General features: G+C 60.8%; 14 protein-coding genes across 15 annotated transcripts; 4 read left to right on the top strand and 10 right to left on the bottom strand.

Annotated features, from left to right (window-relative positions):
• Positions 1–137: 137 nt before the first annotated feature.
• Positions 138–4791, bottom strand: SDRG_06991 (hypothetical protein). Its single transcript, XM_008612807.1, has 11 exons — positions 4032–4791; positions 3487–3987; positions 3333–3439; positions 3126–3282; positions 2750–3072; positions 2539–2704; positions 1741–2488; positions 1377–1690; positions 1001–1343; positions 444–934; positions 138–399 (listed from the first exon to the last, which is right to left on the bottom strand). The coding sequence occupies exons 1-11, from the start codon at positions 4776–4778 to the stop codon at positions 160–162; spliced, it is 4137 nt and encodes a 1378-aa protein (XP_008611029.1). The 5' UTR covers positions 4779–4791; the 3' UTR covers positions 138–159.
• A 534-nt stretch (positions 4792–5325) lies between these two features.
• SDRG_06990 (hypothetical protein) lies at positions 5326–5752 on the top strand. Its single transcript, XM_008612806.1, has 2 exons — positions 5326–5598; positions 5646–5752. The coding sequence occupies exons 1-2, from the start codon at positions 5359–5361 to the stop codon at positions 5661–5663; spliced, it is 258 nt and encodes an 85-aa protein (XP_008611028.1). The 5' UTR covers positions 5326–5358; the 3' UTR covers positions 5664–5752.
• SDRG_06989 lies at positions 5668–7367 on the bottom strand. Of its 2 annotated transcripts, XM_008612804.1 has the most exons (6): positions 7280–7367; positions 7113–7231; positions 7020–7067; positions 6872–6969; positions 6180–6830; positions 5668–6129 (listed from the first exon to the last, which is right to left on the bottom strand). In XM_008612804.1, exons 1-6 carry the CDS (start codon positions 7327–7329, stop codon positions 5725–5727), a joined length of 1371 nt encoding a protein of 456 aa, XP_008611026.1. In that variant the 5' UTR covers positions 7330–7367; the 3' UTR covers positions 5668–5724. The 2 variants fall into 2 exon arrangements, with proteins under 2 accessions (XP_008611026.1, XP_008611027.1); XM_008612805.1 differs by having other exon boundaries at positions 5668–6830.
• A 104-nt stretch (positions 7368–7471) lies between these two features.
• On the top strand, positions 7472–8594 carry SDRG_06988 (hypothetical protein). Its single transcript, XM_008612803.1, has 2 exons — positions 7472–8298; positions 8342–8594. The coding sequence occupies exons 1-2, from the start codon at positions 7482–7484 to the stop codon at positions 8542–8544; spliced, it is 1020 nt and encodes a 339-aa protein (XP_008611025.1). The 5' UTR covers positions 7472–7481; the 3' UTR covers positions 8545–8594.
• A 222-nt stretch (positions 8595–8816) lies between these two features.
• SDRG_06987 (hypothetical protein) lies at positions 8817–9514 on the top strand (the record flags this gene model as incomplete). Its single annotated transcript, XM_008612802.1, has 5 exons — positions 8817–8941; positions 8988–9093; positions 9146–9251; positions 9300–9360; positions 9412–9514. The coding sequence occupies 5 exons, from the start codon at positions 8817–8819 to the stop codon at positions 9512–9514; spliced, it is 501 nt and encodes a 166-aa protein (XP_008611024.1).
• SDRG_06986 (hypothetical protein) lies at positions 9473–10563 on the bottom strand. Its single transcript, XM_008612801.1, has one exon. It carries the CDS (start codon positions 10537–10539, stop codon positions 9580–9582), a length of 960 nt encoding a protein of 319 aa, XP_008611023.1. The 5' UTR covers positions 10540–10563; the 3' UTR covers positions 9473–9579.
• Positions 10564–11318: 755 nt separating this feature from the next.
• On the bottom strand, positions 11319–14584 carry SDRG_06985 (hypothetical protein; the record flags this gene model as incomplete). The annotated part of the gene is made up of 7 exons (XM_008612800.1): positions 11319–12320; positions 12374–12790; positions 12838–13307; positions 13357–13780; positions 13829–13965; positions 14010–14079; positions 14135–14584. 7 exons carry the CDS (start codon positions 14582–14584, stop codon positions 11319–11321), a joined length of 2970 nt encoding a protein of 989 aa, XP_008611022.1.
• A 131-nt stretch (positions 14585–14715) lies between these two features.
• On the bottom strand, positions 14716–15739 carry SDRG_06984 (hypothetical protein). Its single transcript, XM_008612799.1, has 5 exons — positions 15671–15739; positions 15593–15617; positions 15116–15542; positions 14968–15066; positions 14716–14910 (listed from the first exon to the last, which is right to left on the bottom strand). The coding sequence occupies exons 1-5, from the start codon at positions 15681–15683 to the stop codon at positions 14743–14745; spliced, it is 732 nt and encodes a 243-aa protein (XP_008611021.1). The 5' UTR covers positions 15684–15739; the 3' UTR covers positions 14716–14742.
• Positions 15740–16456: 717 nt separating this feature from the next.
• On the bottom strand, positions 16457–17276 carry SDRG_06983 (hypothetical protein; the record flags this gene model as incomplete). The annotated part of the gene is made up of 5 exons (XM_008612798.1): positions 16457–16630; positions 16682–16711; positions 16769–16890; positions 16944–17101; positions 17152–17276. 5 exons carry the CDS (start codon positions 17274–17276, stop codon positions 16457–16459), a joined length of 609 nt encoding a protein of 202 aa, XP_008611020.1.
• A 23-nt stretch (positions 17277–17299) lies between these two features.
• Positions 17300–17680, bottom strand: SDRG_06982 (hypothetical protein; the record flags this gene model as incomplete). The annotated part of the gene is made up of 1 exon (XM_008612797.1): positions 17300–17680. One exon carries the CDS (start codon positions 17678–17680, stop codon positions 17300–17302), a length of 381 nt encoding a protein of 126 aa, XP_008611019.1.
• Positions 17681–17716: 36 nt separating this feature from the next.
• SDRG_06981 (hypothetical protein) lies at positions 17717–19507 on the bottom strand (the record flags this gene model as incomplete). The annotated part of the gene is made up of 3 exons (XM_008612796.1): positions 17717–17756; positions 17806–18335; positions 18389–19507. The coding sequence occupies 3 exons, from the start codon at positions 19505–19507 to the stop codon at positions 17717–17719; spliced, it is 1689 nt and encodes a 562-aa protein (XP_008611018.1).
• Positions 19508–19715: 208 nt separating this feature from the next.
• On the bottom strand, positions 19716–21312 carry SDRG_06980 (hypothetical protein). The gene is made up of 7 exons (XM_008612795.1): positions 21083–21312; positions 20983–21035; positions 20809–20929; positions 20596–20760; positions 20491–20545; positions 20324–20439; positions 19716–20274 (listed from the first exon to the last, which is right to left on the bottom strand). Exons 1-7 carry the CDS (start codon positions 21292–21294, stop codon positions 19749–19751), a joined length of 1248 nt encoding a protein of 415 aa, XP_008611017.1. The 5' UTR covers positions 21295–21312; the 3' UTR covers positions 19716–19748.
• A 137-nt stretch (positions 21313–21449) lies between these two features.
• Positions 21450–22222, bottom strand: SDRG_06979 (hypothetical protein). The gene has a single exon (XM_008612794.1). It carries the CDS (start codon positions 22192–22194, stop codon positions 21508–21510), a length of 687 nt encoding a protein of 228 aa, XP_008611016.1. The 5' UTR covers positions 22195–22222; the 3' UTR covers positions 21450–21507.
• A 118-nt stretch (positions 22223–22340) lies between these two features.
• SDRG_06978 (hypothetical protein) lies at positions 22341–23175 on the top strand. Its single transcript, XM_008612793.1, has one exon. It carries the CDS (start codon positions 22356–22358, stop codon positions 23103–23105), a length of 750 nt encoding a protein of 249 aa, XP_008611015.1. The 5' UTR covers positions 22341–22355; the 3' UTR covers positions 23106–23175.
• Positions 23176–24912: the final 1737 nt, after the last annotated feature.

Raw genomic sequence — 24912 nt, 5'->3', positions numbered from 1 at the left:
CATCGTGCTAAGTGCGATCCGGCCCGGCGTTTTGGGCGGGGACAGCATTTGACGATACAACCTCGGGTGTTGGGAAGCCCAGCGCATGTAGCTTGACGCGTAGACGCTGTTTGAGCACCGCAAGCAACGCAGCATCGTCTTCATCGACAGCGCTGCAGTCTACACCGCCAAGAGATGCTTGACGACCATGCTGACACGTGGCGTACCTCGTAGCAGCTGCGCAGCGACGTGCACGTTGACCGATACGCCACAGACAACGAGCGTTGGCTCGTCGACGAGGCGGGCGTCGGTGGCCCGCAGCTCAAACGATCTCGCGCGTTCCAAGCGGTCCTTGACTTGCTGGCGCGTCGGACCACCCATCGGCGCCGACCAGAATCCGTCGTTCATCTCGGCATGCTCCTACGACCAAATGAGGATCAAAATATCCATCGATTGCGACTCACCTGCTGTAGAAGGAGGCGCCAGTCGGTTGCCGAGACCACCTCGGTTGCGTGCAGCGGCGTGTTGGCGTCGCGGGCCTGCAGCGCCAAAATCCCTTCCTCAATCGAGTGCTGCACAATGAAGCGGTGAACAGTTGTCGGCTTTTCCTGCCCGAGACGATGGACGCGGTTAATGGCCTGCCGCTCCACCGACCCGTTCAGAAGCGGCTCGACCAAGACGACGTGCGACGCCTCGACGAGGTTGAGGCCGTTGGCGCCGTGTCGAAAAGGCAATGCGAGCACACACGCCGACGTCGTCGATGCCTTGAACGCTTGCAGTTCCTTCTCAAAGTCCTTCTTAGTCTCGGGGTAAAGGCAGTGGACGCCGGCCTCCTGCAAGGCTGTCGAGAGAATGCGCAGCATGGACGGCCACTGGGAAAAGAGAAGTACGCGCACGTCGCCCAGACTACGGATGCAGCGGACGATGCTGTCGACCTTGGTACCGCACTCGGGTCCTATACGTCCCCATTCAATCTCAAACGCCAGTCTCAAAACCGTTTTGAGGTTGGAGAATCGCGTACCGATGCGCAGCGGCTCGTCTCGAACCAGTTGAATCGACGCAGCGGTGCTGGGGCAGCGGCAGGTCGGACAGAGCGCGCGTCGCGCCGGCCGCATCATCGCTTGCGTGCACGAACGACACAAGACGTGAGCACACGACCACATGGCGTGCTCGATCGGAAGCTCCTCGTGGCACACGACGCAGTCGTCGCGGCGCGAGGACGACGTCACGCGGTGCTGTTGCAGGTGTCGAAGGTACCGGAGCTGACTGAGCGCAGTACGTAGCGTCGCGTGGGCGTCGGCGCGCTCCACATCGAGCGTCACCCGCCTTCCGGGCAGCTCGTACGCGTGGAGCTCGTTGATCGCCTACAGAGTGCCATGATGTGAATGAAAGTTCACAGCGGACGGTGTGGATACCGTCCCGTGGTTGGCGTTGGTCGACAGTGTCATGGTGGTCTTGGCCATGGCGAGTTCGTCGAGACCGCCAAGCCGCGCATGCTGCGCTTGCCAGAGCTTGGCGGCGCACGCCACTTCCTTGCGGACAGCAGAGAGCAGGCTGTTGTCATGATGCTGCATCTCGTCGAGCACCTGCAAGAGCACGGCCATGTCGCCGTCGTCTACGAGCGTTGCCTGCAGCGAATCGAGCGACGGCTGCAGTTTGCAGTGGTCGCACACGGGGCCGTACCGGTCTTGCCGACAGCGTTGGCAGTTGCCTACATTGTCGAGCGTTCGTCCTTTGCATCTTTTGCACAAGTGTGCTCACCGGAGCGTGCCACGTCACGTGGGGATGGCGTGGCGGCACTGAGGTGGACCAGCGCGTCGTGCATCTCAGTACGGCGTCTCGCAAAGTCTTCGAGCGCCGACGACGCGACAATGACGAGCCCGGCGGTCGACGTAAACTTGCGCGCAAATCGTTGGTAGCCGTCCGAACGCCCCAGCCACGAGGCGCAAAGCCGGTCCAGTCGCGCGTTTGAAATGGTCGCCAGCGGTGCCGCCGAGAAGCGACGCGCGTCGACGTTGCCATGTGCCTGCATGTACTTGTGCTGGGCAGCGTCGTGCTGCGCCGTCGCTGTGCTCAAGTAGTAGTGCTCCAGTTGGCGTGCCGACGCAGCCAGCGCCGTTGCTGTTGCAGACACGACTGACGGATTCGCCTCAAGACACGCCAGCACCCCATCGTCTTCGCGCCGCTCTGGGCGCATGCACGCCTGCAGCGAAGCAAGCGAAGGAAGGCCGTGCTCGTCCTTGGCGTTGATGCACGGAGACACGGACGCATCGGCAGTCGGCGATGCTGCAGGCACCAAATCGACGAGCCGTCGCTCGAGGTTGACGGCCATGTGCAGTCGCGGCAGCACGTCCGCCCGAAAGTCCTTCCAGTGGATTTGCACAAGAGCTATCGCGTCGCAGTAGCGCGCAATGGCGGCACCCGCGTCGTGCTCAATGGCGTCGATGCCGGCGAGGCCGTTGGTCGCAGCGATCCAGAGCCGCTGCGCGTCTTCGCAAGCCCGCGTTGCCTAATAGTGTACATGCCATCAAGACACTTAGCCCCAATAGCTTAGCGTACGTAAAGGAGCATTTCGTCCAGAATCTCGTCCATGGTGAGCACACGCCCGCCCGACTGGAGCATGCGGATGCCGTGCGCGCCGAGTTGCGGGTGGCAGCAGGCTTGGCGCAAGCGCAAGAGGGTCTGGAGCATACCGGGTGTCACATCGTCGCCGACCGCGTAGCTCCTACGTCTTGACATTGGACAGAATGTCGGTGCGGTAGGGGCGTACTGGGTGCATGCGGCGTGCTGTGTCTCGTAGAAGTGCGCCTCGATGCTCGAGAGCTCCAGCCAGTGGAATCGCGTCGTCTGCGGCGGCAATACGATCTGATCGTCGACATTGCACTTGCGGTTGCGCCAAACGAGCGCCTGGAGCGCGTTCACGAGGCGGTCATGCGGCGTCAGCTGGCGCCAAATCTCCTTGGCGTCCAAAGGCGGGACGCGCAGAAAGGCAAACGTCGCGTGCACGTCGGCCATGCTCTTGCCAAAGGGCGTGCCGGTGACCCACCACCGGTGCTGCATTGAGAGATGCGACGCCATCACGGCCGCTTGCGTCTACGTCCGATTTAGAACCCATGTCAGATCTCAGATAGTAGAGCGATGGATACTTGCTGGCTCTCGACGAGCTGTGCTTCGTCGAGGCAGACGCGCCAAAAGCAGAGATGCGTGAGCGGACTCGCCGCGATGCGGTAGTGCTTGGCCTGGCGCAAACGTCGGGCGTCGGCGTTCCGAATGTAGTGCACGTCATCGCGCAGCGCTTCGTACCTACATGTCGACAGTCGTGTCGGTGCATGATAGCGTCAGGAGTATGGTACGTGGCCAAGACAAGGTCAAACGCAGCGAGGACCGGTGCCCGGCAGTACTGCCACTCGGACGACGGTCCACGAAGACGCGCCCGCATGGCCTTGATGCCGCTATAGCACTAGACACCGTATTCGATCACACCTCGTATCCACAGAGCAAGCGTACGTAGATGGTGACGGCGCCAGGCGTCGTGTGCCGGAGCACCTCGGCCTCCCACTGCTTGTGGATCGACTGGGGCGACACGATCAGAGTCGTCTTGGTGTGCCAGAGCGGCTGGGCGACGCGCAAGCACGCTTCGCAGTGGAACGTCTCGTCAGCGTCCGCGCCAGTGCAGATGCGGTGCTGGAGAATGCCACACAATGTGCAGCGGACAAATCCCGCGCTGTGCATCGCGCTCGAGTTGCACACGCAGCTCACGTCATTACTCGGCCACGCGCGTGGTGGCGCCGCCGCCAACACGGTCAGTGGCATCAAGCACGGGTGCGACAAGATGCACGCGAGCACTTGCAGCGTCTTGCCCAAGCCCATTTCATCGGCAAGGACGCCGCCGTGCACGAAGGTAGTCGGTGCTGTGCCCGGCGTGACGAACGCGGCTGCGAAGGGGTCGTACGCCATCGAGGTCCCGAGGTGCGTGGCATACGTCGTCTGCAACGTAGCAAGCGCACCCTAGACGCCATGAGGACTACGAGACGAGTAAATGGAGTGCGTACATTGGGATCGGCGCCAGCTTCGCGCTCCAGCATCCATGCGACGGCGGCGCGCTGGTATCGGCGCAGCGTCGGAAGGAGATACGGACTCGGGACATAGGCGTCGCCCGCCGCCGAGAACGGGCATGGCACGATATGCTCGAGTAGCTGCGACGGGTGTATCAGCGGCGGAGCGGCGAATGTCGTCATGGCCTCGAGCTCGGAGAGGTATGGGTACGACCATTCGTCTCTCGATGCGAGGAGGAGCCAGGCCATGAAGCGACGCATGTGCTGAACCATCACCGCCTGCTTGCGCGTCGCGTAGGCGTCCATGTGCACGTACATGTGCAGCACTGTAGGGTGCATCGAAACGACGACCGAAACGTAGTTGGCGGCTGCGACGTGGGCAAGCGCCGTGAGGATCGGCGGCGAGAGGCCCACGGCCGTTGTCTCGACCAGCTCGCCATCGCCAAGACACACCGTGTCGTACACGCCGTTTCGCGCATCACTTTGCACGAGGCTGAGGCGATACGTAGCGCTGTGGTCCGCTGTTGCGTCGCGGCCCGGGACATTGCTGCTCGGTGGCACTGCAACATGGATGCAGAGGTCGCTCGGTGCCGAGTGCATCGGCACGTCGACGCGGATGGGCATCGTCGCCAGGCGGCGCTTCTTCGCAGCGCGCGGCCAGCCAGCATACGACAAGGCTTTCGCGGGCGCGTCGTCGTCTCCATGTCTCGGGCCCCTTGGCCGCGCTTGCTTCCGACGGACCATCGTCAACTGCAAGACCCCGATCTTCCTGTGCTTTGGTATCCGTACCGTATTCGGATACGCGATCTTGCCAACGCGGTGACGGGCATGGCAGACTAGTAGAACCCAAAAAAAAAAAAAAAATGAGTAGAACCAACCATGCCTGCTATAGCACCCGTAGTGCAGCACGCTAGTCATGCTTGGTCCATCGCTCGTAGCAATGGGGCGATGCGAGATGCAGTTGAAGGCGTACCGGCAATCGTTCCGACGCCGCAGATGACAAGCAGCTCAACATTCGCCCGCGGCTTCCTGCTGCATGATAGTATGCATTCTCGACTTGGCCTGGTATCTTCATGGCCTTGAGAGCAGCGCCAGCATGAGCGTGCCTGCGGACGATTACCTGGCGTCTGTGCTGGCAGCGTGGCGGCGCTTGCTCTTGACGGCAACGGGTCGTATGCGGATGGTGCACGCTTGGAATAAAAATACCAAGTCCGATACAAAAGGCAAATGAGAAGCGGATGATACAATGGTTTGGCGGCTGTGCGGCCGGGGGCCTTCGCTTTCTTATCCGGCGCGGGCCACTCCGCTCTTATTTGCGTTTTTAATGGCGGAGAACGGTCAAGTGGTGCTGCCCCGCCCGGGCACGGTGGACATCGCGATGCTCATGCAGGCCAAGAAGGATCTCGCCAAGGAGAAGATGATCTCGCACCAGACTGTCAAGCTCCTCCGCGAAGAAGTCGCCGAGTGCTACATGAAGAACGGCGTCAACCACTTCGTCGCGTGCAAAGCCATCCGGGAAGAGTACGCGGCGCTCGTCAAGGACCCGTGGCTTGGCATGAAGCCGGTGCGTTCTAGCATACATCAGGCCTGTGCTCATGCTGCATTATGTAGATCAAGTACCAAGACTAGGTATGCAGGCACGGCCCCGTGCGCCGCCCGTAAGAATATGAAGCGTGTCTTGTTACAACGATCAGTACTCCTGTGCTACCTCCTTTCGCCGCTTCTTCGCCCGCGCCTTCTCGATCATGTCCAGTGCGATCAAGCATCCATAGTCGATGTCGGTAGGCGCCTCGGCCGGCGGCGGCTGACGAACGACGGCGTCGGGCGGGTCCACGACCAAGGCGCGGTTCACACGTTGTGCCATGCGAAGCGACCGTCGCAACGTCGGCGGACCGTCAGCGTTTGGCACCGCAGACGACCGTGCACGACGTTGGGGCTTGGGAGTAGGCGCCACCGGGGTGAACGACTCGACTTGCACCTGGCGCTTCGTAGGGGCGTTGGCGCTGACGAGATTATGAACTGCTTTCTGGAGGTCCGAAGTGCACGCGGCAAGAGCATTCTTCTGGTCCATCAAGGTCTCTGCCAGTCCAGCTTTCTGCAAGAGGGGTTAGATACAGCGAATGAACATCATCCTTCCGGATGCACCTCCAGAAGCGCCCGCTCGACGGCTGCAGCGAGCGTGTTGATTTGGGTTTCCATGCGCAACGCGCGCCTCGTCTCTTCGGTGCGACTCTTCTCCGCTGCATGCAACATTGACTCCAAGGCACGCAGTCGCTTGTCATGCTCGGTCGCAATCCGGCGCTTCTCCTGCCGACGAACGACTTTGCCCAAGAGGGCTGCCGCCGCGTCGTCTTGAGCCTTCTTGAGCGCCTCAAGTCGCAGCTTCTCCTTCTCGCCACGACGGCGCAGCTTGGCTTCCGCTTGGGTCGACTCGTGCAAACGCCGCGCTGCTTCTTGCGCTTCCTTCTTGGCTCGCTTTTCGTCATCCATTGTCTGCTTCAATGCTCGTCGGGCGGCTTTCTCGGTCTCTGCTTGGATGCGGCGCTGCTCTTTCACATGACGTCGTTCTTGCTTCTCTGCGTCAAGCTGATCGCGTTTCCGCTTCTTTTGCTCGGCCCTCGCCAAAGCAACCTCGTCGACTTCGGTAGAAGCGGAGCAAGCACTTCTTGCGTCGGGGTCTGGACCAGCGGACGTAGAGGAGGGGGTCGCGTGCGAGATGGTCGATCGTTGGGCGTCCGTCATGCTCATGAGCATACGTGAATATCGAGAGTGCAGCAGAGCGGGCAGCGGAACTATCTGCTCGACGTTCAGAGCTCACGCACTTGGTCATGGCCTACCTCGTCCTGGCTCGCCGAGGCAAATGTCGTCGTCGCTTGGGAGAGGCTTTGTGGCTCTTCGGACGTGTAGCTCGTCGCCTGCGAGGCCCCCGTGTAGCCTACAACGTAGAATACGCTGATCCAAGCAGCCGATATGGGCGTTCCGGACGCTGGGAGCCGTAGTCGTCTTGGATCGGAGGTTGAGTCGGTCGATACCCTTGCGACGTGCTTGGAGCCATACCGCTGAGGTTGCATGGAGTACCTGTCGATCGGAAGACGGGCTGCATGTGGTTATTGCTCCTCGGTGCATGGCCGCTTCCATGGGGCGTCGTCCCGCGGTACGATGGCGGCCGCAGCGCTGCGCCATGCCCATCGCGCTTCCTGCATTGTCCGTTGACCTCATGCATCCTCATGCATACCCGCGTCTACCTTCCGTCGTGCCCCAGCATCTGCGATAGCGATACGACCTGCCGTGACATCCCGCGCTTCCTCTCGGCCGCTTCTTCCTTCGCGCGCGATTCCCGAAATGCGATCTTGGCTGCCTCTGACCGGATAAGTTCGTATAGTATCCGTTATTGAAGGCAGTTGCCACCAGCACTTCTGCCGAATATAACATGTCGTGCCGAATATAATGCGGGCAGCAAGCACGGGCGACGTCGTCGACCGCTTCCGGCCGCTCGAGAAGCAATACCGCCATCGGAGTAGCGACCACAAGAACGCACGCCAGCGTCGCCATGATGCCCATCGGCAGACCGACCGCGTCGACTTCTCGGGCGTCATCGACGTCCATGCCAAGGACGCCAACTCGGCTGCCAATATGGCTCGCCTCCGTGGCCGCGCGCCGTCCTCCGAGGCGCTCGCTTTCGACTACACCATCCTTAGCCCTCGCGATGCCTACATTTACGAGATCGAAGGGCTCAGCGGCATGATGGTGCTTACTGGTGCCATGCCCATCACGACCCAAGTCGAGTGGGCCTTCCGCGCCGTACGAGCTCACTCGCAACAGCCCTATAACAATGTGACCAACCTCACGGGCGATCGAGCTGCGACGACGAGGCTCTGGGAAGACGCATGGCATGAAGACGCGACGACGCATGGGCGGCCAGCGTGGAAGGCGTTCCACGCCTTGCGCTGGGCCAACATTGGCGCCCATTACGACTGGACAGCGCGCGAGTACGTGGCCGACCCCGACATTCCTCCGCTGCCAGAGGAGCTCAAGCAGCTCGTGAAGGAGGTGTACGCGATGACAAGCTACGTTAACGGGAAGGACGTCGAGTCGGGCATCGTCAATTTTTACCCGGCCGGGACCTGCATGGGCGGCCACTTGGACAACGCCGAGTTCGACATGGTCAACCCAATCGTGTCGCTGAGCCTCGGCACGCAGTGTGTGTACTTGCAAGGCGGCTTGACGCGTGCGACGACGCCGACAGCGCTCTGGCTGCGCAGCGGTACACCGACGCGTCCGACACAATTTAGCTCATGCGTAAGTAGGTGATATCCTTGTCATGGGTGGCGAAGCTCGTCGATGCTTCCATGGCGTCCCGCTCGTCACCGACCAGCTTCCCGACGACTTTGCGGCGTGCACCCAAGCACTGAAGCACACGCACATCCCAGCCGAAGTCGACGCTTTCGCAGATTACATCGCGCACGCCAGAGTCAACATCAACCTCCGGCGCGTCGCGGACCGCGAGTAGCTTCGGCCTCATCTTAGTTGCTCAACAACATCTTAGTTCTCAGATATACATCCTCGTCTTGGGGTGGTTCTTCTGGTCGGACATCGCATTGCGCTCTCGAGGTGAGCGCGTGGCCACAAGAATCCGCGTTTCGCGCCGGCGCGAGCGCGAGCGGTGGTGGTACGCCGACGATCGACATCCTTGTCGAGATTCGTGCAACTTCAACTTGGGCATTTTGAATTATTTTAAAAAATAAAATAAAATAAAATAAAAAACCGCCAGTTTGCGTGGCCATGGTGATTGTGAACGCGCAGCTCCGGCGCGACTTCCGCGGGAAGCTGCCGCTGTCGACGGCCAAGCTGAACGCGCAGCTCAACGCGATGCTGCGCTACCTCAACGCGTCGTCAGCCACGCCATGGTAGCCATGGTCACCATCGCCAACGATCTTTCAGCGCATGGCCTAGGGACGCCGGTCTGCTCCTCACGACCAACAAGCACATCCAGTACCTCAACCGCACGACGCGCAAGAAGGACAAGCCCACGGACATCCTCTCGTTTCCCAATTACAAGGTAATACACTTCGCCTTTCTTGCTAATGAATTTCGCTTCTCTTGGGTGGCAGATCGCGGTGCCCGGCGTGTTGCCGTCCGTCGCGACGGAAGAGGACCGGTACCTCGGTGACATGTTCATCGGCATCCCGTACGTGCAGTCGTTCTGCAAGCACCACGGTGCGTGGCCATGCACGTCGAGTCGACAACGCCTCACTTGGGTCATAGATACGACGTTGGACGACCGCTTGCCCGTGCTTGTGGCCCACGGGCTCTGCCACCTCATCGGGTAGCTTTGCTGCGTCGACACCGTGCAATCTCATCTTGGGTGCTGTCGTAGCTACGACCACGAGAACGACGCCGACTACGAGGTCATGCAAGCGCGCGAGGACGACGTGCTAGCCAACTACCGCGATTTCCTGCCACCAGCGTTCCAGGCATGATGGAAGAAGTTAATTACAAAACTGACTACGACTACTTGATATCACGCTACGATATCATCATATACTTAGTTGGCGTCCGTGTACTGCTCGTACATGTCGTAGACGACCGAGCAGCCGGTCTTCATGACCATGGTCGTGAACGCGCAGTGCAAGCAGCGCGGGATAAAGCCGGCCATCGAGAAGCCGACGAGGCGCTTCATGCCGCCCTTGGCGTACTCGTCCTTGAAGGTCGAGATGATGCCGACGTTGGCGCCGGCCTTGGACGCCTGTTGGATCTGGGCGACCATGACGTCGACCGGAAGCGTCGCAATGCATGAGAGGGTACCACCAATGAGCGACGAAGCGAGCTCTTCGGTGACTGTGAGCTTCTTCTTCGGGTCGTCCCCCTTGAAGAGCGCTTCTTCCGTGAGGACGCAGAACGCATACCGCGTCGACCAGTCGGCCACGCGCTTGAGCGAGAAGACGATGCTGCCCTTCATGAGCGCCGAAATGCCTTCGTGGCGAATGACGTTCATGCCGACCTGGCCCGATTTCTTGCACGTTTCCCAGCCCGTCATCTTGTTGCGGAACACCGGGTCCGTCATGACGCGCGTCTTCAACAGCAGCGTCGGCGAGAGAAAGATGCCTTGGACACCGCCGCCAAAGCCGCCGGAAATGATCTCGGCCGTGCGGTCGCTGAGCGTGCCCTGCTTCACCAGCGGCACCATCTGCATGCGCGCAAAGGCTTGGCCCCACGAGAAGACGGAGCCCTTCGCGATGGCCTGCACCGTGCCCCACGGAAAAAAGCCGTCCCAGATGCCGTAAATGCCCTTGGCCTTGGTGATTTCGCGGCCGAGCTCGAGGTACGACTTGTGGCCTTGCGTTTGCTTCATGACCTTGATAAACTCGAAGAAGTGGCCGAGCGCGAGCTCATACGACCAGGCGACGCCGGCGCCGATGACAAACTTGGCCGTCGGGTTCTGCGGCTTCTTGCCGACCGCGAGGGGCTTGGGCGCCGTCAGCACGGGGGTCGTCGTCGTGAGCATCAGAGGCGAAAAGGAAAAGTGGACGGCTTTCGTTTTGGTGCTATTTTTATCAGCGCGCGCATTTTATTCGCCCAATTGGTAGCAAGTTCCCACGCCAAAAAGATACTTTTTTATTATTATGCTGCCCGTTGCACGTAATAAAAAAATGCACCGTGGATTCGCGTGTACTTGGTGTTTGTATATGGCGGTATAAGCCCCCCGGGCTAAAAACACTCGCCGTCGGCATCCGTGGACTGTTTGACGCAATCCAGCCTGTTGAAGCTGAGCGGCACTTTCGGCCAATCCGCGACCGCGCTGCATTAAAATGTCGATGACGTCGGCGCATCATTCGCGTGATGAGAGTAAAAATCCGCAAGATCCCAAGGGACACGGTACCGCACCCCGGGGTATACATGGCTGTGAAGGGTCCCGTGGTGCACCCACGATCGCCACGCGGCGCCGTTGACGGCAACCGCACCCCGGGGTACACGTATCCACGCCTCCACACCAAGCAGAAGAAGACACGGACGCAGCGCAAGGCCACGGCCTCTGGCGGCGGAAGGCAGACAGCACGCGACAGACCCGCCAACTTCTACGCCATCCGATGGCGGAATCGGCAGGTTGAAGTCTCTGGGTTGAAGTTGGCAACGGTGAGGATAATTCCGCGGACGGCGACTCTGCGTCCACGGATTATCCGTCTTGCGCTCTCGCCATTCGCGCTTTTGAGCACAGTGAAGGCAACGACGCGCGTAGAGTTGGTGATGCGTTCACATCCTTCTCGCGTTACCTCATTCGACTAGCTACAAAGTCGTGCGCTCCGTGTGCCAGGGCGCGACGCCGCCTGCCTCTGCTGCCACTTGCTCGGTCGGCTCCTCGACGGGCAGCTCAATCTCGTCGTTCGGAAGGATCTCGTACTTGCGAAACATCCACGGCAGGTCGTACGCGGGCAGCGGTGCGCCCGAGACCGTCGAGAGGCCTGTCTGCAGCGCATGAAAGACCGTGTAATAGGCGATTTTCGCGCGCACGACCCGAGTCGCGACGATACCCACTGCGTCACGACGCTGCACTACGATCTGCGTCGCGTGGTCGGCGACGGCCACGAGCCGCCGGTGCTGCTTCCCGAACCGCGCCGTCTGTCGGGTCGCCAGCGTCGCAATGTCGTGGAGCGAGCCGCCGGCGTGCACCCACGAGACGCAGTGCTTGCGACTTGCTGTGGCCACTTGGCTTAGTGCGCCGCTTGTCTTTCGCCAGCGCGCTGCCATCACCTTGGCCTGGGCGCCAAAGGTCGGAAGATCAAACGTGGCGCCGGCGCGCATGGCGACAACGGCAGTTGCGCGGTTCGCGATACGCTCGAGGGCCGTCTTGGCTTGCGCTCTTGCATGCACGTGCGCGTGGGCGTGGGCGGCGGTAAGGTGCCGGAGCGAGTACAAGGCGACGCCACCGCGGACCTCGTGCGCCGCGCTGGTCGTCGCGAGCCGGTGGCGCATCTCATGGAGGAGCTTGGTTGTGCTGGCGATCGCGTAGACCACGCCTTTGGCCACAAACGTCTCAACGACCTTACGCGTGATGAGACGTCGGAGCCGGATCGCGCGGTGGGCCGATGCGACGCCCTTGGCCGTGCTCTGGGCGACAAGGACAGTTGCGAGCGTCGAAAGCACTGACGTCGGGCACGGCGGAACGTGCACAACGAATGGCATCCACGTCGACGAGACGGGCGGCGCTTTCGAGGTGATATCGATGGTCTTGTCGACGCCAAAGCGCGCCCACTGTGAGACCGTGCCGCAGAACGCCCTGGCCTCGCGCTACAACCCGCAAACGTTTGCTTGTATGTAGAGGTATGGTAGAATGGTGGTACCTGTGCGAGCAAGTGCAGCGAGACTCGGAGGCGCTCCATGCCCGTGCGCCGGCGGAGACCGTTGAAGCACACCTTGTCGACGGGCGACGGCGGTGCCGGGCGGTGCAGCATCACGTCCGATGCGAGGCGTGCGTACACAATGTAGTTGGCGTCGTGCTCGTGCGCCACGTGCCCGAGGAGACACCGCCACTCGTCCTTAGTCAACGTGACGCTGGCCAAGTGGAGCATGTCGCGGAAGCCTTCGACGCTCACGACGCCGCAGCGCGACTTGTCGAGGCACCGGAAGAGCGTCGCCCACACCACGTCGAGCGCCTCAGCCTGCGTCGCCATGCGGCCGATCGCCGAGCGCAACGTCGCTGTGGACGCGGTCGCCTTGCGTGGCCGTCGGCCCTCGAGGCGTCGCAGCTGCGCCTTGGCCTGGCAAAAAAGAATAAAAATACAAAATCACATGAGAGGTGCAGCACCGGCGAGTGCAACGGTGCGACAGCTTGAAGCTCGGAGATGGCCTCGCGGACTTGCCCACTGGCGGCGAGCGCCATGCCGAGCGTGTAGTGTGCCATGACATGCTCGGGACAGGCCACGATAGCAGTCCGGAGCGTCGTGATGCTGGTCTCCCACTGCCGCAGGCCCAGGTGGGCACTTCCGAGGTTCACGAGCAGCGCGACCCGCAGCGGTGCCGTCCCGTCCGTCTCGACGTTGACCGGCTCTGGAAGCCGCAAAGCGAGTGCGTAGAGCTCCGAGGCGCGCTCGAGGTCGCCAATCTTGTGCTGCGACACGGCGGCGCGGCACACGGCCTTGAGCTTGGCGTAGTCCGAGAGCTTGGCGTGGCCTGGCGGCAGCGTGCGCCAGTACCACTCGAAGCTCGCGACCGACTGCAGCTCGGGCTTGCGCTGGCGCGTCGTCGGTGTGATGGACGACCGCGGCAGATCCTCGGCTTGCGGCGTGTCGAGAAACGGCATCGGGATCGGCTTGTGCACGGACACCGGTTTCTTCGCCCGGCGTTAAGTCGAAGGCGCCGAGCCGCGCATCGATGGCCTCGAGCGGCGCAAGCTTCTGCGGCGTCGACGGCCGGCGCACTTCAACGTCCGCGCGCGGTGTTGGCGACGGAAATGGACGCCGGCGTGGCATCGTGTGGGTCTTTGGCCGCACGCTCTCCTTGTATGGACTCGACGGACGGCGTACGTCGTCGGGCAGCGAGAACGTTGGCACAGGCAGCGCCGCCAGCACGACGGGCGAGAGCGCCTTCGGGCGATGCAAGCTCTTGGCCGACGGAATGTCGAGAAAGAACGAGCTCTTGCGCACGTCAAAGATGTGCAAGAGCCGGACGGCGGTCGTCTGGAGCTCGATGCACTCGGGATGGCGCTTGGGCAGTGTCTGGATAAAGATATTGGGCAGCATCGCGCGGCCCTACAGATAAGGATACCATCACCGCGTACACCCTGCGTCATTGCCTACTTGGCCGCCAATGGTGCAGCCGCGGACCACGGCCGTCGCGTCGGCTTGGGCCAGCGTCAAAAGCAGTCGCACGAGGAGCATGCGCGCCTCGGTGTTCTGCCGCACGACGAGCAGCCGGTACAGCGGCGTCGATAGCGCTACCCATCGAACTGAGCAGCACATGGTGTTGCAGCCAGCGCACCTGCTTCGTTGGCGCGCGCGATCAGCGCCGGACTCTCCAAGTACAGCGTTGTTTCGCGCAGAAAGGGCACCTACGCTGTCGTTGGGAGTGCGCTTTTGATGGAGGTCGCAAGAAGTTTATCGTACGAGGCGGGGCTCGGGCAAGCGGTCTTGCGTTGTGCAGTGCAAAATGAGCGCTAATGGCTCGACCAGCTGCCGGCTCGCGTCGCTTCCATCGTGGACGTACGCGGTCGCTTGCTGCTGCCGGCGACTCGACTCTTGGAGCCGTTGCATAATGAGCTTGGCATGCGACGACGCCGGGTCGTGGAGCACGCGCAGCTTCTGGAAGTAGTCGTTGAGCCAGACCGAGTCGCGCGACACGAGCTCGTCCGCGAGACACGGCCGCTCGTGATGGGACGCGAACGCGTGCAGCCACGCGTGGTTGACGCGGAGAAGGACGGCCGTGAGCTGCGCGTCATCGCATGCGCTTCGCTGGGTCTCTTGCTCGTTTGCACTCGTCATCTCGAGCGCGAGCTCATGCTGCAGGAGCGGGTCGAAGGCGTCGTCGCCGTTGTAGTAGCATGTTGCCGTCTCCATGGCGGCTCTCTATATTTATATATTCCTGACAACACCCGATAGTCTACTAGACCTCGAGCACGAGCCTCGCCCCATTATAGTGGGATCGACTATAGTATTGTCGTCGCAAGAGTTTAGTTAGTCGATCGGAGTATGGTAGCAAAAGGCGGTTTGTAGGTTTACATAAAATCATCGAAATCGTCATCGCCATAGTCGTAGTCCTCCACGTTGGCACCGGCGCCGGCGCCGCCCGTCGCCCGCTCGACCTTGGCGTAGCCCTGCTTGCCCGTGACCTTCTTCTTCTTGCCCTTGGGCTTGGCGGCCTGGATCTTCTCGTTCTTGATGACCTACGCAGCATCCCACAGGCATGAGCCTCTCGAGAGAATCGAGCGAGGTCGACGTACGTTGATGATGGTCGTAAGGTCGTTCATGTCGTTGGCCGTGAGGTTCGTCGACGCGTGCGAGATGAGCGTCTTCATAAACTCGACGACGTATTTGGCGTTCTAGACAGCGATGGGATGAGGGGCAAGCCCCACAAGAATGGAGGCATACCGAGTTGACGAGGCGCTTGCCGACAAGCGACCCGAGGTCCTCGTGGTCGGCGAGCGTCACAAGCTTCATGTCCGAGACGACCGTCTCGAGGTCGCCGGCCTTCGCGACCTTGGTCTTGACCGCGTTCGACGTGCTCAAACCAAACGCGTCGAGCGTGTTCTCAAAGTCGGCTTCCTCGATCGAGCGCTGCTGCTTGGCCTTGAGTTCGTCGGCCGTCATGTGGCGCTCCTCCTCGGCGCGGGCCTTGGCGATCGCGACTTCAAGCTTGTGCTTCTCCTCCTGCTCCTTGAGCATCATCTTCTTGAGCTGCTTGGGCTTGAGGGGACCCGTGGGCGCGGCCGGCTTGGCGGCGACGACGGGCTTGACTTCTTCCTCCTCCTCTTCCGAGTCGTCCCAGTTGGCGACGACAGGCTTCTTGTCGTTCAACCTACGAGTCCATTAGCCGCCGCTTCGCCGCCAATGGCCAAAGTCGCGTACGTGGGCACTTCGAATTCTTCATCATCTACATACGGTCGCATGAGGCCATCGTCGTCTACGCAGGAGGCGCGTGCGTACCCCAGGAGTCCATGGCGCTTGCTTCCTCGAGGGCGTTCGTTGGATTTTGACTGGCGACGGCGAATAGGCCCTCGGTTCATTTTGGCCAATGGCCTTCGTTTGCGCCGATGCATTCTGACAGGTTTCAAGCTCTCGCTTTTTGCATCATTTTCTACCAATACGGCAAGAATACATACATGCGGGATATCTTATTTACACAGGTATCGATTATCAAAGGTTGAAGTCGATATGGCGCCAAGCCATGATGGGGATGACACATCCGCGCGTCGATGCTGCGAGTACACCGTCGTATCCTTGAGCTCAAGGACAGGATGAACCTTGTGTGGGCTCATGGATTGACCTACCAGGAACTGTCGTCGATTGCATACAGACCTGCGCTGCTGCATGCAACCTCCTCGCCTCGCATCGTCCAGCCGTCATATCCACGCGCCATCGACTTTGCATGCATGTCGTCACCCGATTCCGACATCTCATTTCTCATTCGCGTTAGCGGTAAGCCCGATGGCGTAGAGTGCAACAAAGCTGCGCTCATGTCGCTACTAGGATGGTACTTGTTCATGCTCCGACGCAAGAGGGACCTCTGTCAAGCACATCGGGTCCCATCAACGATGCAAAGGCATGAGCTAAATGCGAGTCACCAATTTGGAAGCAGTGGTCAATGGCACGCGTCCTGCAAGATATGCACTTGTACGAGCGAGTGCATCTCTCTCAAACCACCGACTGCAATGCAATGGCATGTATTGAGAATTCCGAACTTGGAAAACGAGCGAGCGCTAGCTGCGGCTGCTAAAACCACGGAACCCAGTTCGAGGGCATGACCGCCAGGGACTGCGGGTCTGTGGCCGCCGCGATGATGTCGTCGATCATCGTCATCGAGATGGACACGTTGCGAAGCGGCATGATGGTATTCAAGCGGGCCTCCGTGTATGGCACGCTCTGTGGCGCGACGACCGGGTCGCTCTACATCACCCGCTGCTCGTAAAATGAGCTTTTGCAAACGAAAAGACGCACCGCGAGAAGGCGCTGCATCGTCACGTGGTGCTGGCACAACCTACGCTCACACAAAAGTCAGCTGTCATCCTCATGCAAGGCGTGTACCTCGAGCGTCTCGGCGCACGCCATGGCAAAGAAGCCGCCCGCGCCGCTCGGCCCAAGCGCGGCAACGAGGTTGCGCGTGAGGCGAATTGGCACGGCCTCAATGTGCTCCGTCGCGCCGTCGACTATACGCATATCACGTCATGCATCGTGGTACATGTATGTCATCGTGACGTACAGTTGTGGTCGAAGACAATGCCGAAATCGATGTAGACAACGCCACCGTTCATCGTGTTGAGGAGAAAGTTGCCGGCATGGCGGTCACCGAGACCCATGACCACGCCAAGCACGGACGATGACGCCAGTGTGCGCGTGTACTGGAGGCGGCTTTGGTACCTACAACACCCCACAACTTGGTCGTTGCATGCGCAAAAGAACGGTCGTACCACGCATACGGGTCCGGGAACTTTGTCAGGAACCACTGCGGGAGCGTGATGGGGCCATCGGCCAGCATCTTGAGGCGCGCATCGATGTCCACGCTCTCCCATCGATCGAACCAGTCGTTAAGCATGCTCTGGCTCTCGCAGATATGGGTCACCAGCGGCTCGGCGTTGGCGACGAACTCCAGCACGCCGACGTCCTCGCCGCCAGCTTGCACGCTGCGTCAAAGAGTCGAGCCGCGCGGTCCGACTGCTGGCGGATGCGCCGGCCGACAAAGTCGCGGGGGTTCTCGAAGAGCCACTGCGTGAAACTCTGGAGTTCCCGAGAGTTTCGAAAAAGCCGCTGCGCGATGACGTGCGCCACGTGGTACGGGTGGTCGACGCACATGCGGACAAGCAAGTCGCCGAGCAGGTGGCAGCAAGGCTTGTCGTTGCGCTTGAACGCAGCCAGAAACTGCGCCGCGATCGCGTGCGTGTGCGGCACCAAAGCCACCGTCGGCACGCGGGTGCCGGTGTCCAAAAGGAGCCGACGCATGGCGCTGGCCACGTCCTTGTCGCAGCGGTGCTGAAATCACAACCCGAGAAAGTCGAAGGTGGACGCCCCGGTGCACCTATGCACACCATGTCCTCGGTACACAATACACAATCTGGGGTTTGTACCGGAGGCTCTTGGCATACATCTCGAGCGCGCGCACGACCAGTTCGGGTGCTCCTTGATTGTCCCACGCCTTGGCGAGTGCCAAATAGACCTTGCCCGCGCGCTTGTCGGTCGGGTTCTCGAGCTGGCTCCACGCCAGGTCCCACAGCGACATATTAGCGTCGGCTTGGAACGCTGTCCAGCCGCCGGCGCCGGGTTGTGCCGTCCAGTCGACGGTCGAGAGATGATCGTCCTCGGCCAAGCCGTTCTGCACGAGCTTCGTGAGCAGCCGCACGTCCGAGGCACCGGGCAGCAGCTGCAGCGTTGTCTCGAGCTCGGCGAAAACGCCGGCGACGATGTGCGGAGCAGCATCCCGCTGCGCGACGGCGACGCGCTCCACAAACCATTCCGCCCGAGTCTGCAAAGAGGCTTTGAGGGTGGTCAGGAGTCGCTGCTCGACCGCGAGGCACCGCAGGAGAGCGCGGGGCTCGTCGCAATGCTGCTTGTGCCCTTCTTTCCAACGCTCGACGAGCGCCAGCCCGTCCCCTTGGATCTACATGTACATGCGCGGGTGAGCCATCTACATTTGATGCACATGATCGGGACCTGAAGATTGGCGCTGACGTCTGCGATCTTGATGAGATCTTGTTGGTCCAGCACCGCCTTGGTCACCGCGATCGTTGGCTCGAGCATGCCGTCTTGCACGATGCGCAGCTTGGCCAATGACGCCACGCGTGTGTAGTCACCCGCTTCGAGGGCGACCAAGGAGTCGTTCGTGGCTTTCGGCGGATCGAGCAGCGACCATTGGCTCAAGTCTGCCAGAGCCTTGGCGTAACTCAGTTGCAGTTGCAGTGGCGGTGTCGACGCCACTGTGACCCAGTACGCGTTGGCCTTGCATGCGGTGTCGCCGATCGCGTTGAAGGCGGCCATAGCCCAATGCTGACTATCGCCTGCGCCCGCACGCTCGACGCACTGGAGCACCGAGTACGGCATGTTGCACTGCAGCGCGTACTCCATGAGAAGATGCCACGGCAGGAGCTGCGCCGGGTCCAACACGCGGGCCGCGCGGAGGAACGACTCGACCAAGACCTGCCCGTTTCGCACGTGTGCGTTTAAGATGGTGTGGAGGATGCCGGTGGCTTCTTGAGGCGTCGCCTGCAATACCTCGGCGAGGCCGACGATGAGACACTGCCGCGCGATACCCGGGTCGACGGCCGCCAGATCGATGCATGCCGTGAGCAAAGGATCCATGTTGCAGTGCTCGATGAGCTGCCGCGCCACGTCGTGGACCCAGACGTCGATCGGCTCTGCAAAGGTGCACGTCCACGAGGTCGGAGGGGGCTGAGGAGGGTGCCCAGACACGAGTGGGGTCGGTCCATACGCAGCACGCGCCCGCTCCGCAGCGCTCGCCACGGTCGTGCTCGTGTCCGAGGCGAGTCGGTCGATCGTGGCGACGAGGTCTTCTCGGAGCGGGGCCGATGGCGTCGCGTCAAGCGAAGACGATGGCGTCGCGTCAAGCGAAGACGATGGCGCTGCGTCGAGCGAGGTCGATGGCAGTGCGTCGAGCGACGACGATGGCGGTGGGTCGAGCGGGGGAGGAAGGACCGCGTCGTCCTCGAGCAGGGTCGCGGGCGCGTTGCCTAGCAAGCGACCGACGTGGTCTACCACTCCATGCAGCATGTTCCCGAGGAAGTGGAGGAGGTCATGGAGGAGCGTTGGCATCATGGCGCGTCGACAACTTCAACCCGGCAAGATCGGAAATGATGACCCTCCCAAAGTTGACGTATTGTGTTCTACAGGTTTGGATCCACGTATGCATTTTGACAGGATATCGAAACCTGGCGTGTTATTTGAGCCAATGGCCTTGCCGGATTTGAAACGTGGCACGCGGAGGATCCTCCGCCGGAACGACGCGCTTCGGGTCATGCGAACCCATGGGAGCAGAGTCTACATGTATTAGAGATAGTTAATTCGACGTCGTGGGCGTCTTCTTGGCCTTCTTGTTCTTGTTCTTCTTCTTGGGCGCCGCCGTCTCGTCCTTCGCCGCCGCTTCCTTGGGCGCCTCGGCCTCCATCGCCGCCTTGCGCTTGGCCTTCTTCTTCTGGCCCTTGGAGAGACCCGAGACCTCGTGCTCGACGACGACCGTGGGCACAATGTCCTTGGTCGATTGCGGCTTCTTGGCCTTGGGCTTCTTCTCCACGACAGGCTCGGGCACCTCTTCATCGCCGTGCGCGTGCGACGTCTTGCACGCCGAGAGCGCCGTCACGAGCGCCGAGCCATACATCTTGGTCGAGACGATCGGCTGCACGTCGGCGTTGGCCGCGACCGTGTCGTTGCCGTCAAGCGCAAAGTCCGCGAGGTCCCACACCTGCACGACGCCCTTGGACGTCGCGAGCACGATGAACGGCAGCGCGGTCTCATCGGGCTTGGCCACGATCTGCATGCAGCGGATGCGTGCGTCCAGCGACGCGTGCTTGACTTCGGCGACAACGCTACAAAACACGCAACTTGAGCATCGTGGATCCACGATCGAGCGCGTACCCGCCCGACGCGCGGTGAATGTAAAAGCTGCCGTCGTCGAGGCCGCAGACGACGAGGTCGGTGGTCGCAAACGCCGCCGTGTTCACCTTCTTCTTGTGCTCGAGAACGGCGAGGAGCTAGGATGCAGTTGGTATGAGCCAAGCGAAGAGCAAGGATGAAGGACGTACATCGGCGTTGGCAGCGCCAAAGAGCGAGACATCGCGGCCCATGACAAGACCATACCTAGGTAGAGGCATGAGCAAGATGTCGTAGAGATATATAGGAAAACGTACCGGTTGCCGTCGTGGGAAAGGAACACCTCGGAGGCCTCCTGGTCGAGGCGGCGAATGTACGCCGAGCGGCCCTTGACCAAGTTCCACATGCGGAGCGTCTTGTCGCGCGCGACCGAGAACGCCAGCTTGCCGCTCGGGTGCACGGCGATCGAGTTGACGGGCGCCCTACACAGCGATGCTAAGCCCACGCGCGTTCGTGGCAGTTGCGTCTACTTGTGGCCGCCCAGGATATGGACGCAGTTCCAGTCGGACGTGCGCCAGATGCAGATCGTGTTGTCGGCGCTGCCACTGAGCACGTGCGACTTGCCATAGTACTCGAGGCACGTGACGGCGCCTGATGCACCATCCATCTATGAGATCCTCGAGGTTCAAGATGGTCGCGCGTACCCTTGTGCTGCATGAGGATACCGACTTCGACCTTGCGCTTGACGTTGTAGATCCTATATGCAGCGTGAGAAGAGGGCGAGGCGATAGATGCGAGGCCCACTTGATCATTTCGTCCGTGCTGCCCGTGAGGAGCGTCTTGCCGTCGTGCTCCATCATCATCGCGATCGACTTGATGCACTCGGTGTGCGCCGGGTAGCCGTAGATCATCTTGAGCTTGGCTTTCTTGGCGAGGAGGTCATCCATCGAGGTCTCCCAGCCGTACAGCATCCCTTCGTACGTCCCCGCGACGACCTGCAGCATGTTGGCGGCCATGAGAGCAATCTCCAAATCAATTGGCCAGGGCCATTTCCATACAAACTATTGGTCCCGCATTTGTCCGCATACGACACCTCTTATCCGGATCTCGTTGTCAATCTCAGGAGGCGCCAAGGTGGAGCCGGCAGCCCACGACAGCTCGAGCCTCTGAATGGGGTACATAGTGTATATTAAGTATGGCTTTCGAAGACAACTCGTACATTGAGGTCGCTACACGGCGGCCATCGACTTTTGCTGCAGCGACGACTTGGCGCGCAGCAAATTGCGCTGCGATTTCTCGTGGCGTTCGCGGAGCCGGAGCATGCCAATCAAGACAACGCACAAGCCAAAGAGCGCGGCCGAGATAAGCGTACAGATGAAGCCGAGGCCGTCCTTGACGCCTGCTCGGGTCTGGAGCCGGGACTTGAGCACCATCCAGAACGTGATGGTGAGCAGGTTCGCAAAGAGGCTGGCGAACGCGAGGAGCTTGCAGAGCGCGAGGAGGCACGACTTGTTGGTCGCTGCGCACGTCCACGTGAGGTAGGCAGCGACCATGAAGGTGCCGAGGATCGCTTGGATGAGGCACATGGCCATGGCTGCGTGCCCGATCGAGCCGCACGTCGCCTCGAGGAACGCGCCGTCAACCATATGCCCCGTGGCGTTCCACGACTTGCCAGCATAGGCGGCGCAGAGCGTCATATTGGCTGGGATCAAGAGCTTCCCAGCGTAGCGCTGCATTTCGCCGACGTTGGGCGGGAGCGAGAAGGAGTAGCAGACGCCGCGCACGCAGTGACTGGCGAGGCCCACCGACTCGGTCGCCGACTCGAGCCACGTCGGCAGCACGAGCTGCGTCCACGAGAAGCCCGCGGCCGCGATGCAGAGCACGAGCGTCACGACGCCCTTGGGGGACCAGAACATATCTTTCTACTGCGCCTGCTGGGCCAAGAGGCGCCGGAGAATTTCGAACGCCCAATCCCTGATCGGCTTCGAAAAGATTGGACCAATCAGAGGCCGCGGGCGGTTTCAGCGAGCGACGCCTCCCAAGATCTTAGTTTGCTTTTCACCACCGATCGAGCAAGATGGCGTGCTCGTGGACCGGGCTCCTTGCGATCTTCCTCAGCGTCGCCGCGCTCACGCTCGCAACGATCGCGCTCGCGATCCCCATGTGGTCCAGCACGGTCATCCCCGGCGACATCAAGAATGCGACTGCTTACCAGAACGTCAAGTTTACGACAGGCGTGTGGGGCTACTGCGTCAACGCCGACTTTGGATCGAGTGGCATCGTGCTCGACCAGTGCTTTAGCTTTTACCGCACGGCCGGCGCCGGCGGCGAGCTCAAGATGAACGGCTCCTCAGTCACCAAGATTGCGATCGGGCTTGACGTGTGCTCCGAGTACCTGAACACCAACAGCTCGACGGCCATGATCAGCACGCGCATCGCGGGCATGGACAAGGACGCGTTCTACGGCTTCATGGACAAGTCGTGCGGGTCCCTCGGCAAGGTGACGCTCGCGTTTGCAACCCTCGGCATGGCCTTTGGCCTCCTCAGCGTCCTCTCACTCGTCCTCTTTGTCACGTGCTGCGCGGCCACGTCGCGCTTTGTGACCTTTGCGTCGATCTTTACATTGGCTACGTTTGGCTCGACGCTCATTGCGTTTTGCTGCTGGGCCGGCCAAGTGCAGCCGCTCGGCGGGTACGTTTCGTACGGCGCGGGCTTTGGCTTGGAGATCGCGTCGTTCGTGCTTGCGCTCGCGGCGTTTGTCGCGATCAAGCTGCACCAGTCGTATGGCGAGAAGGCGTTGATCAAGGAGCCCAACATCAAGGTCTAAGGCGCGAGTCGTAGGACTTTGAAGTTTGCATAAGATTCCATGTATGGAACAGAGTTGTGTGCATGTTGAATGCATTGGCGTCGACTAATCATGCAGCTTACACGCCGTGCTCGCTGAGGAAATCTTCTCCTTCGCTGCCATGGTGGTATGCGCTCCTTTATCTCAGCGACGAGCATCTTAGTGCAGTAGCATTTGACGATGTCCTTGCCAGCGCTGCCCTCCCTCGTAGTACCGCCCGCCGGCAGCTCCCGCCGGCTGGCCCGCCGGGCGCCATTCGAACGCGGGATTTGGCCAATCATTTTGCAGGATACACGCAAGAGAAATTCCTTCTTTGCAGCAGTGTTGCAGCAATGCTTCAACGAGTAGCCTCGGTGAGCGCACGACTGCATCGAAGTGACAGTTTAAGGTTATATAATGAGCCAGTGGGCAGGGTATCCTTGGGCCTTCATTGGGCCTTGGACCTGTCCCGAGCGACCTCGCGAGGGTCGTCGTCCATTCCGTGGCAAGGTGCGGCACCCTTGCGCGAAAATAGTTGCAACGCTGCCGCAAAGAAGGAATTACACCTTGACGCTCCGACTGCCACGTATTGAATCCGGCAAGGCCATTGGCTCGGTCGGAATTGAGTTGTCATACGATGCAGCCAGATGGAGCCACGAAATGTTCTTTCGGACGCCCTTCTTCATCGTGGATGAGGGAAGAAGGGAGTACTCTTCGAATCGGCTCGGCTCGGCATGATGCAGCTCCGCGCCGTAGTCGACAGGCCGGATCCTCTTGGCGATCGTCCAGCAGCGCGATGTCCCCTCAAATATGTCTGCGGCTGCAACTACGGACGCTTGGTGCCCTTGAACGTGCTGCGCCGCTTCGTTCGTGCCGGAACCGCCACCGGCGCCGCGGGCGCCGACGCTCCGTGGCTTTCTCTCTGCATCTTGCGCCACCTCGTCGAGGCTTTGATTCATCTGCGCGTTGTCGGCCAAAGAGCGCCGCCGAGCCGCTGCGTCTCGACCTCCATCCAACTCCACGAGCTATACAGCACTCGACCCGTTCCAAGGGCTGCGTAGGGTACAATCAACGAGTACGAGCGCGCTCTAATATACACGTAGGCTGCGCCGACGACGGGGCGATCGCGCTTGGGACGCCTGCACCGGACGACTTCGTGCGGCTTGCTTGCGTAGTTCTTCGTGGATTGCGCGCTGGACGTACGCTTGAGACGCCGTCCATGCCAGGAGGCTTTCGGTCTTCGGGTCCTTTGCTCGGCCAGCATCCTGCTCGACACGATGATACATGGCGTATGGAAGCCCAATGAGTCCCGATTCGAGTGGCACCGACGGCTTCATTGACGTGGCATGCACCGAGACGCTCGAGGCGTAGCATCAGGACAAGTCGATGGTGCCAACGTAGGTGGCGCCAGCTCAGCGTGACGATGCAGCGCTCACTCTCGACAGGGACTATCTAGTTCCTCATACAAGCAGGTTCCATCCTTCCATGTACGTACACGTAGTATGGTATGTAGGACGAAGAAAGGGCGGCAACGACACCAACTAAGTTGAAGACTACTAGTACTAGTACACCAACATCGAATGAGCTATAATATGCGAATCCATGTTGTATCATGATCTTGTGCGAGCGATGGTAGAAGAAAAGACGCGGTATATAATGATTATGCACGCTTCGGTTGCGTCTTCTACATAGTAGCGCTGTCGTCGTCGTCGGCCCCCATATCAGTGTCGGGCATGTCCGAAGCAGGACCTACTTCAAAAGGTGTAAAGACCGACTTGGGCGTCGGCGCGCCTTGGGCATACGTCAAGGC

Source organism: Saprolegnia diclina (assembly GCF_000281045.1).
Source record: "Saprolegnia diclina VS20 unplaced genomic scaffold supercont1.19, whole genome shotgun sequence".
Classification (NCBI taxonomy): Eukaryota; Oomycota; class Saprolegniomycetes; order Saprolegniales; family Saprolegniaceae; genus Saprolegnia; species Saprolegnia diclina.
Note: the sequence above shows the minus strand (reverse complement) of the source record. Positions and strands in the feature narration are given on the sequence as shown.

Coding starts and splice junctions, on each gene's coding strand:
- SDRG_06991 (XM_008612807.1), bottom strand. CDS start 4,778: ATGGTCCGTCGGAAGCAAGCGCGGCCAAGGGGCCCGAGACATGGAGAC. Junction 3,440..3,486: donor CTGGCGCCGTCACCATCTAC/GTACGCTTGCTC, acceptor TACGGTGTCTAG/TGCTATAGCGGCATCAAGGC. Junction 3,283..3,332: donor TTTGACCTTGTCTTGGCCAC/GTACCATACTCC, acceptor GTCGACATGTAG/GTACGAAGCGCTGCGCGATG.
- SDRG_06990 (XM_008612806.1), top strand. CDS start 5,359: ATGGCGGAGAACGGTCAAGTGGTGCTGCCCCGCCCGGGCACGGTGGAC.
- SDRG_06989 (XM_008612804.1), bottom strand. CDS start 7,329: ATGTCACGGCAGGTCGTATCGCTATCGCAGATGCTGGGGCACGACGGA. Junction 7,232..7,279: donor ATGCTGGGGCACGACGGAAG/GTAGACGCGGGT, acceptor CGGACAATGCAG/GAAGCGCGATGGGCATGGCG. Junction 7,068..7,112: donor GCCCGTCTTCCGATCGACAG/GTACTCCATGCA, acceptor GCACGTCGCAAG/GGTATCGACCGACTCAACCT.
- SDRG_06988 (XM_008612803.1), top strand. CDS start 7,482: ATGCGGGCAGCAAGCACGGGCGACGTCGTCGACCGCTTCCGGCCGCTC. Junction 8,299..8,341: donor AGCGCTCTGGCTGCGCAGCG/GTACACCGACGC, acceptor ATGCGTAAGTAG/GTGATATCCTTGTCATGGGT.
- SDRG_06986 (XM_008612801.1), bottom strand. CDS start 10,539: ATGCTCACGACGACGACCCCCGTGCTGACGGCGCCCAAGCCCCTCGCG.
- SDRG_06984 (XM_008612799.1), bottom strand. Junction 15,543..15,592: donor GAAGAATTCGAAGTGCCCAC/GTACGCGACTTT, acceptor ATGGACTCGTAG/GTTGAACGACAAGAAGCCTG. Junction 14,911..14,967: donor ACCTTACGACCATCATCAAC/GTACGTCGACCT, acceptor GATGCTGCGTAG/GTCATCAAGAACGAGAAGAT.
- SDRG_06980 (XM_008612795.1), bottom strand. CDS start 21,294: ATGGCCGCCAACATGCTGCAGGTCGTCGCGGGGACGTACGAAGGGATG. Junction 21,036..21,082: donor AGCACGGACGAAATGATCAA/GTGGGCCTCGCA, acceptor CGCTGCATATAG/GATCTACAACGTCAAGCGCA. Junction 20,546..20,595: donor CTTTCCCACGACGGCAACCG/GTACGTTTTCCT, acceptor GCCTCTACCTAG/GTATGGTCTTGTCATGGGCC.
- SDRG_06979 (XM_008612794.1), bottom strand. CDS start 22,194: ATGTTCTGGTCCCCCAAGGGCGTCGTGACGCTCGTGCTCTGCATCGCG.
- SDRG_06978 (XM_008612793.1), top strand. CDS start 22,356: ATGGCGTGCTCGTGGACCGGGCTCCTTGCGATCTTCCTCAGCGTCGCC.